General features: G+C 45.1%; 1 protein-coding gene across 1 annotated transcript in view; it reads right to left on the bottom strand.

Annotated features, from left to right (window-relative positions):
• The window catches only part of MKRN2 (makorin ring finger protein 2), a 382,638-nt gene that overhangs the window by 197,972 nt on the left and 171,481 nt on the right, over positions 1-13,185 (bottom strand). Inside the window, exon 4 of the mRNA XM_044076413.1 lies at positions 1,370-1,689. Within this exon, the coding sequence (XP_043932348.1) occupies positions 1,370-1,689 (320 nt within the window). The remainder of the gene's footprint in view (positions 1-1,369; positions 1,690-13,185) is intronic.

Here is a 13,185-nt window from a genome sequence, read left to right as displayed (position 1 = left end):
CCAAATGATTCATTCTTTCCTCTGGCATGTCTCTCATTTCCTCTTGGATCTAGGACTGAACAAACCAGGAGTAGAACCATCAAATTCACAGATGGATGGGTTTTAGTCTTAGCCTTACCAATTTTCCCCGCATGCCTGTAGAGTCCAAGGGGTGGACTGCAATGGATTTAGCAAAATATTTGCCCATTCACCCCTGTAGACAACACCTCCGCATGACCACCAGTGATTTTATCACGTGCGCCGAAACATATACCCTTCCCCAATCCGACTGATACGACTCTGCCTCTTCATTCCTCCCTCATTCCATCCAGCTCCTCCAGTGCCAAGGCTGCCACTGAAACTCTAAAGACCTGGGTTGCTATTCAGGGCCCAATTCTGTTACACCAAGGAGCATGATAACTCATTTTGGTATTCCTAAACAGAAGGTATGTGGATGAGTTATGGCTAGCTGATCTATTACACTAATGCCAACCATTTTTTAAATGATTTAATCCACACCTCAAAAAACAGCGTGCAACAGTAATGGGTACTAGAACGTCATATGCACATTCTATGACCCATGTCACCTTACTATGTTATGGCTATACTGTGAAACATGGTGCCATATTGCCAGTCCTCACTGCAGGTCAGGTAACTACTGACATACTCTTTCCTCACCATTTTTCCCCACAGTCTACTTCTAAGTAAGAAGTGCCTTTGCTAGGGAAGGGATGCTTTGCCAAAATGGCAAACAGCTGGCTTAGTAACATTCACCCGTAGTAGCCAAGTGAATCCTGAATGTTGCAAGATGGACAAGGAAGGCAAAAAGAAGTGAATGGAAACAAAGGAAGGAGTTCATCAGTCAGGCAATGCAAAAGAAAGTACAGACACCATAGAAAATAAAGTAGAGTTGGTGAGAAGAATGAAGAGAACTAACAAGAATACAAAAGGAGATGAGATGTACAAGATGCAAGAAAATAAGATGCAGATTGACAGGAAAATCTTACTACAGAAAGATGGCCTTAAAAGAAATAAAAGGAATCACAGAGGTCATAACTGTGGGCATTTGTTGAGAGCTGGGGAGTTCTATGATAAAGAAAAAGAAAAAGAAAAAAAAAGTCTGAGGCTGCTTTCCACAACACAGAAGAGAGGGGCATTACATTCCACAACACAGAAGAGAGGGGCATTACATTTTGTAAAGTGCTACATACATCTAAATCACAAGTATTTGTAATGTTGTCTCCTTTACATGGCTTTCTCCACTCTGAAATGTTACTGATTACAGCATGTTACATGCAATGAATTACATTTAAGTGCTAAGTGTTGTGACGACCCAAGAAGCAGACACACTGCTGATACAACACTGTTGCACTGATTTTTATTCTCTTACCTTCTTATGCATTTTCCTTTGCTCTGGGACAAAGGGATGAAGCACCATCAATTGGCATATGTCACACACATCTCCATGGAGATAAAGACAGGTATCACCATAGTGGCAATGTCCAGCTGCAGCATAAGGACAAAGCTGATGGCTATCTACTACAGGATTTTCAGGAACTGGATCAGCTAGCCCACTTCGAATAGCCTCCAAGTAAGACTGAGGTTTGTACTCCACATGGTCTTCTACAATCCCAGAGTATCCACTTTCTGACTCTCTGACACCATTTGCAGTGCATCGCTTGGTGTTATCATCATCTGAACGGCAAAGTGCTGAAAACACAAGAGGAAGAATAATGCGTTATCAGAATGGCCACTATTTTTATACAGCAGTATTTCATACTGTAAACTTAACACACCAGCAAATAATACTATTTTAAACTTAATATGGAAAACGGATTGCGTGAAAGGTATGGTTGTGCAAGTAAACTTACCATAACAGTAAATGTTTGAATGGTCACTGCTGCAATAACCTTAGCTATATGGATTATATCCTACTATTAATATAACAGCCGACCAGCTTCTAAAGCTTTGAGGGAACCTTCCATGTGCTCAGTCAGCTTGAGCGGAATGGAAGAAAAAGAGTAGTTTGGGTGTTAAGTCCTTCAGAGCTTTCATGCCAACTGATAAGAGTGAGGCTAAAGCTCTGACAAGGTCAATGCCAGGAAAATAAACACAAAGGTCCTTACCCTGGCAAGAAAAAAATGCACAAATAAGTGGAACTGGAGGGAGAGAGAGCAGCTACTGCAACAGTGATCATTTAAACATCTGCTATTATGCTAAATTTACTTACACAACTGTACAATGTTCAATATACTGATCACTGCTGAAGTAGCCTAAGCTATATGGATAGACTAATATAGCCTACAATGACTGGGAAGAGGATGGATGAGGGTCCAGGAGTCCCTGGAGAATGTTCCTAGACCTAGAAGGAATCTAGTTTGTACTGAATTATAAAAGGTCTGTACAGAGGACTAAGTTGTTGCTTCTAGAATACTTCCAGAATCCAACCTTTTACAAAACTTAACAGATGAAGCCAAAGCCCTAATAGAATGGGAGTCTTGACACCATCTGGAATTGACTTGTCGTGGTGGGTATAACAAAAAGGAATATCAAAGGGACAACCACTGGGAAATGGTCTGCTCTGACAAAGGTTGCCCTTTCTTCTTATATTTGCAATAAATTAACTTATCAGAAATCCTGAAAGATTTTGTAGTGTCAAGGTAGTATTTGAGTTGTCTACGGACATCCAAGGTATACAGTATCCTTTCTCCTTCATGTTTAGGTTCTGGAAGGAAGACAATGAGATGGATGGCTTGGCTTAAACTCGGACACCACCTTAGGCATAAGTGAAGGATTAGTTCTTAAGAAACCTTATCACTGTGAAAAATTAGATAAGGTTGGCTCATCATAAGAGCCTGCAACTCTTCTTGCAGAGGTCACAGCAATCAGTAACACTGCTTTCCATGGAAAGAACCTCAAGCCAGTTTGATGAGCTGGTTTGAATAGGGCAAGAGTCAGCTTTTCCAGGACAATATTAAGATCCCAAATATGAGGCACCAGGTTCTTGTGCTGGCACCAACCAGAAAATCATTTTATTTACTAATACCCTATTTTCTAGTACTAGGTTTTCTTGTCTAATTTAAACCTGCTGCAATCCTCAGAAAATAGAATTATACCACCTTTTAGGCACCTATCATACAGGCAGTACTTGTGGTTGTTTGGGGTCTTTATCATGTGAGAGCATGTCCAGTGTGTGAGGAAGCATTTGGTAACTGCCCTTGGCTACTTTCCAAAGAATGAAGAACCACTGCTGCTGCTTGAGCTAGAATGAAGTCACCACAATGATCTTGGAAGAGTCCTTCTGAAGCTTTATAAGACCCCGGACATTTGTGGAAAGAGTGGAAAAGCATATAGGAACATTCCTGTCCAAGGAAAATAAAAAAAGAAGAAGTTATGTTCTTACCATAACGTTCCATGTGAATTGTTCATCTCGCCTTTGTTCTTACACACGGGTTCGGAGCCGATCCTCGGCTCCGAGTCGGCCACATCACCAGCTCCGCATCTTCGAGAAAGCTCGAGGCACAGTTCTATCCCATGATCCTCCTGTGCTAACCCTCAGATCTAGTTTGCTAACACCAGAAGAATCCCACTAGTTACTGCGCCCTAAGTGCATAGAAAAAAACACAACCACACTGTCTGATACTCTGTCATCAATAGACGAGAATAGATGCCATCCCTGATGTACACTAGGAAGCTCAAGAATAACAATACCTAGAGAAGACTGAACCCGAATGCAGTCTTCCCCGTTCTTCGAGAACGCAGGACGGGGGATGGAGGGGGGGGAATGTAAGAACAAAGGCGAGATGAACAATTCACATGGAACGTTATGGTAAGAACATAACTTCTTTATGTGAAATTGTTCGATCACGCCCTTTGTTCTTACACACGGGTAGCGTCCCTAGCTCCTTTATCCTGGGTGGCTCACGAGAGAACATTCCTGAGAACAGTGGAACCAAACGTCGCCCTGTCTCTGGAGTTTTTATCTAATTTGTAGTGAGCGATGAAAGTATGTGGTTTCACCCAAGTTGCCGCCGCACAAATGGTATCTAATGGTAAGCGGGCAGTATGGGCTAAAGAAGTAGCAATCGCCCTCGTAGAATGAACCTTGGGTTTAAAGGGGAGTTGTTGCTTTGATTCTGAATATATGAAATTTATACAGTCTGAGAGCCATTTGGATAAAGTAACTTGTTACGACCTTTCCCTTCCTTTGGTCAGCATATGATACAAACAGTTGGTCTGACTTTCTGTATTCCTTCGTCCTAAGTAAAATCTCAGCTGCCTGTGGACGTCTAATTTGTGCAGCATGTATTCCAACTTACTGGAGTGATTTTTGAAGAAGGTGGGTAGTTCAATCGATTGATTAATATTTTGGAACGAACAAATCTTTGGAAGGAAGGATGGATTGGTGCGCAATGTTACCCTATCTGGATGAAATATCATATATGGGGGCCGGACAGATAACGCTTGCAACTCTGAAACCCTCCGGGCGGAAGTGATGGCAACCAGAAAAAGTGTCTTCCAGGATAAAAATTTAAGAAGGGTTGTGGTGGCTGGTTCGAATGGGGGCAACATGAGCTGTGATAACATCAGGTTAAGATTCCATGGGGCCACTGGATTACGAAAGGGGGGACGGAGGTGAAAGGCACCTTTCGTAAAGGCTTTGCAAAGTCTGTGGGACATGAGGGAACTATCTCCCTGACCAACATGAAAATTAGATATAGCCGCAAGTTGTACCCTTATCGTGGAAGTCGATGCTCCTTCATGAAAAAGTGTCAAAAGAAACTCTAATATCTTGTGTACTGGAGCCCCTGACGGATCTATACCCTGCTGCGAGGCCCAGTACGCAAAACGTTTTCATTTGCTGTTGTATAGCTTCCTTGTGGATGGCTTGTGGGAAGATACAATTATGTGTTGTACTGCAGGGGATAATAAATCTGACCTGGCTTAGATGGGAAGCGGAGCAGCCAAGCTGTCAGTTTGAGGGACTTGAGAGATGTGTGAGGAACTCCCGACGAGTGCATCAACAGATCTGGCACTGGGTCCAGAATCCACGGTTCCTCCACCTGATGAGTTTGAAGGAAGGGGAACCAGATTTGTCGAGGCCAGAATGGGGCTATCAGAATTATGGTCCTTTCCAGACATTTGGCTTTCTGCAGGAATTTGGGAATTAGCGGAACAGGGGGAAAAGCGTAAAGGAGACCCGGGGGCCAATCGTGCACAAGTGCATCCCTGGGGGCACCACCCGGAGGGGGTAGTAGGGCAAAGTAGCTTCTGCATTTGACATTCAATGGGGATGCAAATAGGTCGCAGCAAGGCTGGCCCCATCTGCGGAAAATCTTTTCCGCGACTTGAGATTTGAGGGACCACTCGTGGGGCAACAGGATGGCTCTGCTCAACCTGTCCGCAATGATGTTGGATGTCCCCGGGATGTGCATTGCTATCAGAAAGCGTCTGGTAGACACAGCCCATTGCCAAATCCTGAGGGCCTCTCTGCACAATGGATAAGACCTGGTTCCTCCTTGTTTGTTTATGTACCAGACTACTGACATGTTGTCCATCTGAACTGTCACTGTTCCCAGATGTAAGGACTTGTGAAAGTGTTGCAACGCAAGAAACACTGCCCTCAGCTCTAGGACATTGATGTGCAGGTTGTACTCCAAGTTGGACCATTGACCTTGGACTGTTCTTCCCTGAAAAAGTCCCCCCCCACCCTATCAGGGAAGCATCCGTGGTTAAAGTAGCTATAGGACTGGGCAACACAAACGGTCGGCCTACTGTTAGGTCCTGACTGTGCATCCACCATAGGAGATCCTGTTTGCAGGAGTTCGTGATTAAGATCTCGTGAGATAGTGGAAGCTGTAGGTACGACCACTGAGTGAACAGCATCCATTGAAGGATCCTCATATGCATCCTGCCTAGGGGAACTACGATAAGAGCGGCTAACATCATTCCTAGTACTCTCAAGATTTGTTGAGCAGGGACTCTCTTGCTCTGAAGGATAGAAATTTGATTTCTGAGGGCTGATATTCTTAGTGGGGGGAGACTGATTCGAGCCAGGGAAGTGTCTAACTCTGCCCCTATAAATGAGATACGCTGTGAGGGCGATAAGACAGATTTTCCAAAATTGACTGTTATGCCCAGAGAGGAGCAAAGGTTGATGGTGTAATCCCTGGCTTGCACAAGACGATACTCGGTGGTGGCGGACAGGAGCCAGTTGTCTAGGTAAGGAAACACACGAAATCCCATTTGTCTCAAGTGAGACGCTACTACTGCCATGCATTTGGTGAACACCCTGGGGGCTGAGGTGAGGCCAAAGGGCAGAGCACGAAACTGGAAGCGACTGGCTCCCAGCCGGAAGCGCAGGTGATCTCTGGACGCTCTGGCCATCTTGATATGGTAGTATGCGTCTTTGAGATCTATAGAGCACATCCAGTCGCCGTCCTGTAGGAAAGGAAGGATCGACTGTAGAGTGACCATCCAGAACTTTTCCTTTTTCACGAAAGTGTTGAGTCTGCTGAGGTCCAAAATTGGCCACCAGTCCCCTGTTTTCTTTGGAACTAAAAAGAACCTTGAGTAAGTTCTGGATTCTTTCTGGTCCGCCGGGACTGGTTGGATGACTCTGTTTTTGAGCAGCCTTTTTATTTCTACGGCTGCCTGGTCTCGCAGACTGGGTGGAACATCTGGGAGCTTTTTGGGGGCAGGTGGAATTTTTATAAATGGAATAGTGTAGCCTCTGGTAACTATGTGTTTTACCTAGGAATCCGATGTACGATTTAGCCAGGCCACTGAGTATAAAGCCAAACTACCCCCGACTGCCTCCAGAGTAGGACAGCCGGGCATGCACTCAGGAGTGCTGAAAGGGCTTCCCAGAGAAAGTATCTCTGTCGCCCTGATTCTGCGGACCCCCTCTGCCGCCTGGATGGCGTCTTCCATTTCTTCCCCCTCCTCTGCCTCTGGAGGGGGCATCACTCTGTGTGGGCTGAAAGGATCCCCGAGTCTTTCGGAACCACATTTTTCCGCCTCTTTGCCCTTTGGGTATGGTCTAGATAGGGCGGAAAAACGGTCCCCTATGGCAGACAGGGTCTTCCCTTCTTGCTCGCACCTAGTGAGAGTCTCCTTTACGTTGGGACCAAACAGTGAGGCACCATCAAAAGGGGCATTAGGCAAAGGAAGACTTGAAGGCTTCCGCAAAGGAGCATAGGCGCAGCCAGGATTGTCTCCTCAGAGCAATTGCTGAGGCTGCCGCCCTACTCGAACCTTCGGCTGCATATGAAATGAGCCTCATGGACGAGTTAACTGTGGAGTTGAGGGTGTTAACGTGTGCTGTCACTTTCTCGGAGACAGCAGCATCTGTATTGCCCTGGAGAGTATCTCCCAGTTCCTTGAGGAGATCTCTCTGTAGATGCGTGAAATGCATAAGGTAGTTCAGCGATCGCATGGAAAAAGTCACAGAACTAAACACGCACTTCCCATATTGGTCCATCGTCCTAGAATCCTCATTAGGAGGATGAACAGAGGAAGATGATTCGGACATTTCCTTCTTAGTGGATGCCGCCACCACCATAGTATCCACTGGCACTCCTTTAGTCAGAAAGCTTTTGTCTTGAGGGGCCGTGATATACTTGTTGGGTCTGCGGGGGACCGGTTCCACTGTATCAGGTGTCTCCCATGCCCTTCGTGCTATCAGGTCCATGAGTTCGTCAAAGGGAAGGGTCACCCAGGAGGTAGAAGGTTGAGCCCCAAATGCCTTCAGCAATACCGATTTGTCTACAGAAGGAGCAAGGGTCTGCCAGTCTCCCCTCTGTTTCAAGATTTCCAAAATGTCAGCAAACGGGACATCTTCAGAGGGGGACCGTGGGGACCCTTCTGCTTCATCCAAATCGGTATCAGATGTCAGAGATTCCTGTGGGGAATCAATGTGCCTCCTCTTGCACAATCTTTTCCTCGGTACATCCTCAGAGGGGGCTTCTGGGGAGGCATCCGAGGAACCAGGGGTGCCCTCTGTGGCTGGCTGAGGCATTGGGTCTCGACGCTTGGTAGGAAGCGAAGGTTAAGCAGCAGAACGTGGACCCTTTGGGGGAGGAGAAGAAGATGCCGATGACATATGTGTCTGTTCAGACAAGACCTTCCTCATGATGTCGAAGGCACCGGTGCCCCGGCCCGAGGATCCCATCGGTTCCGAAGAAGCCGGTAGTTTCCCCGGAATCGGGACCATGGGCTCTGACCCCGAGGACAGATCCAAGCTGATCTGAGCCGAGGCCCCAAGGGGGAGAGTTGGAACCGAAAGTTCTGTTCGACTGTCCGCCCCGGAACCTAGGAAAGACCGTCGGCTACGAGACCCCCCAGCTGGTTCCGAAGGTGTCGAGGTCAACGGTGCCAATAGTGCTACTGGAGGCTTCAGCACAGAGGGCTCTACAATCATCGGCTCTTCGATTCCTGGCTCAGACGACTCGACAGGTCTCGGAGGAGGATTTGTCTCGGGGGCGGGAAGAGCCTCGAGTTTCGAAACCAATTGGGACGAAACTTCGATTAATTTGGACAGAGCCGAGTTCTCCATTAGCTTCTGTACCACTCGGTCCACATCGGAGTCGGAAAGCGGCCTCGAAGAACGGGTCGAAGGGGCCAAAGTCGTCACCGAGCAAAGGATTGAATGCGGTGGTACCTCCGATACCAGCTCCAATACCGGAGTCTCGATCAGAGACAAACATTTGATGCCCGACCCAGAGGGCTTTGGAGCCAGTGTCCGAATCTGAAAAGAGGTGCTTGGAGCTGAGGACTTAGGCTCTGACACTCTTGAAGACTTGGACCCTTTCGAAGACTTGGACACTTGTTCAGTCTTATCCAGGGCCTCCTGAAAATCGGGTTTTAATAACCCTCTGTCCACCAACTTCCTGCGCCTTTCTAGCATGACCCTTCCACTGAAGGAATGACAGATGGAACAGTCTTCCTGCAAGTGGAGAGGGCCAAGGCAGTAGACGCAGGAAGAATGGTTATCAGTTATGGACATCTTTTGTCCACACTGACACCTTTTAAAGCCTGACTTGGCTTTTTCAGACATACTATCTAATATACCTAGTAAACAAATTACTAACAACACACTTATATGTAAATATGTGTATATATATATATATATATATATATATATATATATATATACATATATAATAACACACTATAACACTTCTAAAAGTATGAATAATACTTATCTCTCTATATATATAAAAAGAGAAAAATAAGTTAAAGGCAGAAATTAACAATTTAAACCCTACTGTCAGTCCTGACAGAATTACAACAAGGCCTTAACTAAGGTAAAAAATACTAAATTATTTAAAACTACTTTAACTATTGAAAAACACTCTCTCTAATAAACTATCACACTAATAAACTACTTTTTTTAACTACTTTTAACAACTACAACTTCAAAAAGGATAGTATAAAGAATGAAAAATACTGGCCCGAGCCTCTCACGATGCGATCTGCTGCTAGCGGCAAACTAGATCTGAGGGTTAGCACAGGAGGATCATGGGATAGAACTGTGCCTCGAGCTTTCTCGAAGATGCGGAGCTGGTGATGTGGCCGACTCAGAGCTGAGGATCGGCTCCGAACCCGTGTGTAAGAACAAACGGCGAGATCGAACAATTTCACATCACAACTTTTCCCCAATGCCTAATACTCAGAAACACATTTAAATAACAAAGTAACAAAAATGATGGAAAACTATAAGCACATTCTTGAATAGACAATGTGAAACCTGAAGACATTAATGAACTTTATTGCAAAATTTTACCACAGAAAGTCATTTATTTTGCTTTGGAGAAAGGGAGAATTAAGACTAGTCTACTTTTTCTTTAAGTTATTGCTGCAACTAGCCTGTTGGCCATGTAGTTTGCTTTTCAGTGTACTACTTGGCTTCAAATATCACGTGATGAAGGGGATTCAGAAAATTGGGTGAAGGGGTAAATCCAGCCTGAAAATAGAGGCATCTTGTGCAGGGGTAAATCAGGCCTGAAAATAGGAACACTCCTCCAAAATGGGGACAATTAGGAGGTCTAACTGCTACATACATAATCAGCTCCAGAACTGTTGCATTTTGGGAGGGTTTAGGAGAAAAGCCCTCTTGCACTGAACCTTTCCATGGACATTTCTGTAAAAAAAGAAGTTATGTACTCACCATAATAGTCCATGTTTGTTGTCCATCTTGCCTTCATTCTTACTGGTTGGGTTCGGAACTAAAGCTCGAAGTCTTTCACTTGACTCATGGCTGAATCCCTATGCCATCATGCACTGGTGTACTCCCCAGATCTTGTTTGTTGATAACCACAGTAATGAGTTTATATACATGATATTCTATAGAGTATACGGACAACAAAGAAAGTTAGAGAACTTCCTTGCCACAAGGAAAAACCTGTAAGCCCTCCAGAAGCCCTGGGCTGGGGGAAGGTGGGAAGGACGTAAGAATGAAGGCAAAATGGATGACAAACATGGAACGTTATGGTGAGTACATAACTTCTTTATGTTATGTTGTCCTATCTCGCCTTCATTCTTACTGGTTGGGACAGCATCCCTAGCACCATAACTCCTGGGTGGCTCACGGGAGTACATTCTTTAGGACAGTGGAACCAAAGGAGGCCCTGCCCCTGGAGGTCAAATCTACTTTGCAATGAGTAATAAAGGTTTGAGGCCGTGCCCGCATAGCAGTGGCACAAATGTTGTCTAGTGGCAGTCTAGTTTGATAAGCAGATGATGTTGCTATAGCCCTTGTGGAGTGGTCTTTGATTCTAAAGGGCAGATCTCTCTTATTAGCAGTGTAAATAACGGTGATACAATTTGAAAGCCAGTTTAAAAGTGTGACCTTAGAAATGGGAATACCTTTCTTAGCTTCTGAAAAGGATATAAACAACTGATCAGATTTCCTGAAGTCTTTAGTTCTGTGTAAACAGAAGTGTAGTTGTCTATGCACATCCAATTGATGGGGCTTATATTCTGCCTTGTTGCCATGATTAGGGAAAAAAAATGGCAGCTCAATAGATTGGTTTAGAGTGGTCTTTGAGCATACTTTTGGCAAAAAAAAGATGGGTTAGTTCGAAGAGACGCCCTGTCCTTATGGAAGATCATATAGGAAGGTTTGATTGATAAAGCTTGTAGTTCTGAGACTCTTCTGGCAGAAGTGATGGCAATGAGCATAATAGTTTTTCATGATAAAAATTTGAGATCACATGTTGATGCCGGCTCAAAGGGAGGAAGGGTTAGGTGAGATATGACAAAATTTAAATCCCAAGGTGGAAGAGGGTCTTTAACGGAAGGTCTTAGCAAGGAAGTGCCCTTTAGGAAGACTTTGCACAACCTATGTGACATCAGATTTGTGGTCAAATCACTTATATGAAAACTGGAAATCACAGCTAACTGAACTTTAAGAGTAGCTGAAGTGGAGCCTTGATGAAATAGTTCTGCCAGGAATTCAAGAATAGAGCTGATCGGGGTAGAAAAGGAATCAGTGTTCTTTGTTGAAGCCCAGTACGAAAACTTCCTCCATTTACCGAGATATAACTTTCGTGTTGAGGCCTTATGCGAAAAGATTAGTATACGTTTCACTGCTGGCGTGAGATTATGAAGCTTGACTATATTTGGAACTGGAGCAGCCATGCTGTCAATTTGAGGGTTTGGAGAGAAGGATGGGGTGTTCCGGACGTATGAGTCAGAAGGTCTGGAACTGGGTCCAGAACCCATGGTTCCTCCTGAAGATGAGGTCAGAGGAAGGGGAACCAAATCTGATGAGACCAGTATGGGGCAATGAGAATCAGTTTGCTTCCCAGCGATTTGACTTTCTGAATGACTTTGGGTATCAGAGGAAAGGGAGGAAATGCATAAAGTAGTCCCAAGGGCCAATTGTGTACAAGTGCATCCCTTTGTGACTCCCTGGAGGGGGAAATCAGGGCAAAGTAGTTGCTGCATTTGGAATGCATGAGGGTGGCAAAAAGGTCACAGCAAGGCTGGCCCCATTTTCAGAATATCCTTTTCGCAATCTCTTGTTTTAGGGACCACTCATGAGGCATCAGTATCGCCCTGCTGAGTCTGTCCACTATCACGTTGGATTTCTCCGGGATATGCATTGCTACCAGAAAGCATTGGGAAGATGTTGCCCATTGCCATACTCTGAGCACCTCTTGACAAAGGGGGTAAGATGTGGTTCCTCCTTGCTTGTTTATGTACCAGACCACCGACATGTCTGTCTGAACTGCAATTGTTCCTAGCGGAAGACAGTCCTGAAGTGCCTGCAACACTAAAAGCACTGCTCTCATCTCTAGGACATTGATGTGTAAATGGGCCTCGTGTTTCTGCCAGGTGCCTTGGACCATCCTCCCCAGATAATGCCCCCCCCCCCAATCTGGGCAGCGTTCATGGTTACTGTTGCTACAGGCTGATGTAGTTAAAAGGGTTGACCTGCCGTCACGTGACTGGAATGAAGCCACCATCGTAGATCTCTCTTGCAAGATTCTGTAATCCTGATTTGGTGGGACATGGGAAGTTGTTGTAAAAAACATTGAGAGAACAGAAGCCACTGAAGTACCCTCATGTACATGCGGGCTAAGGGAACCAGGGTTATCGCTGCTGCCATGGTTCCTAGGAATTTTAGAACTGTTCTTGTCTTCATTCTAGTCTTTGACAGAAGATTGGAAGTTTGTTATCTGAGTAGAAAAACTTTCTGCAGGTAGTTTTGCCATCATAGTTTCTCTAGATCTGCTCCTATAATATGTTGAGATGGTAACAAGGCACATTCTGAGTTTATCGTTATTCCCAGGTGGGAGCAAACATGTAAGGTAGTGTCTCTTGCTTGCTGTAGTAGATGCTTGGGAGAGGCAATTAGGAGCCAGTAGTCTAGATATGGAAACACTCGGAATCCTAGTCACCTCAGGTGAGCCGTGACTACTGCCATGCATTTGGTGAACACTCTGGGGGCTGTAGTGAGACCAAAGGGCAGAGCTTGAAACTGGTAAGGGCTGGCTCCCAGCCAGAAGTGCAAATGACCCCTTGATAGCCTATCCTTTTTTATGTGGTAGTATGCATCCTGGAGGTCTATAGAGCACATCCAATTGTCTTTCCCTAGAAAGGGAAGAATCAACTGCAGTGTCACCATCTGGAACTTGGTCTTTTTTACAGATATGTTTAATATGCTGAGATCCAAGATGGGTCTCCAGTTCCCTGTTC

Source organism: Protopterus annectens, chromosome 7.part0, assembly GCF_019279795.1.
Source record: "Protopterus annectens isolate FY-2018-M chromosome 7.part0, PAN1.0, whole genome shotgun sequence".
Taxonomy (NCBI): domain Eukaryota; kingdom Metazoa; phylum Chordata; order Ceratodontiformes; family Protopteridae; genus Protopterus; species Protopterus annectens.
This window is presented reverse-complemented; position numbering and strand designations above follow the sequence as displayed.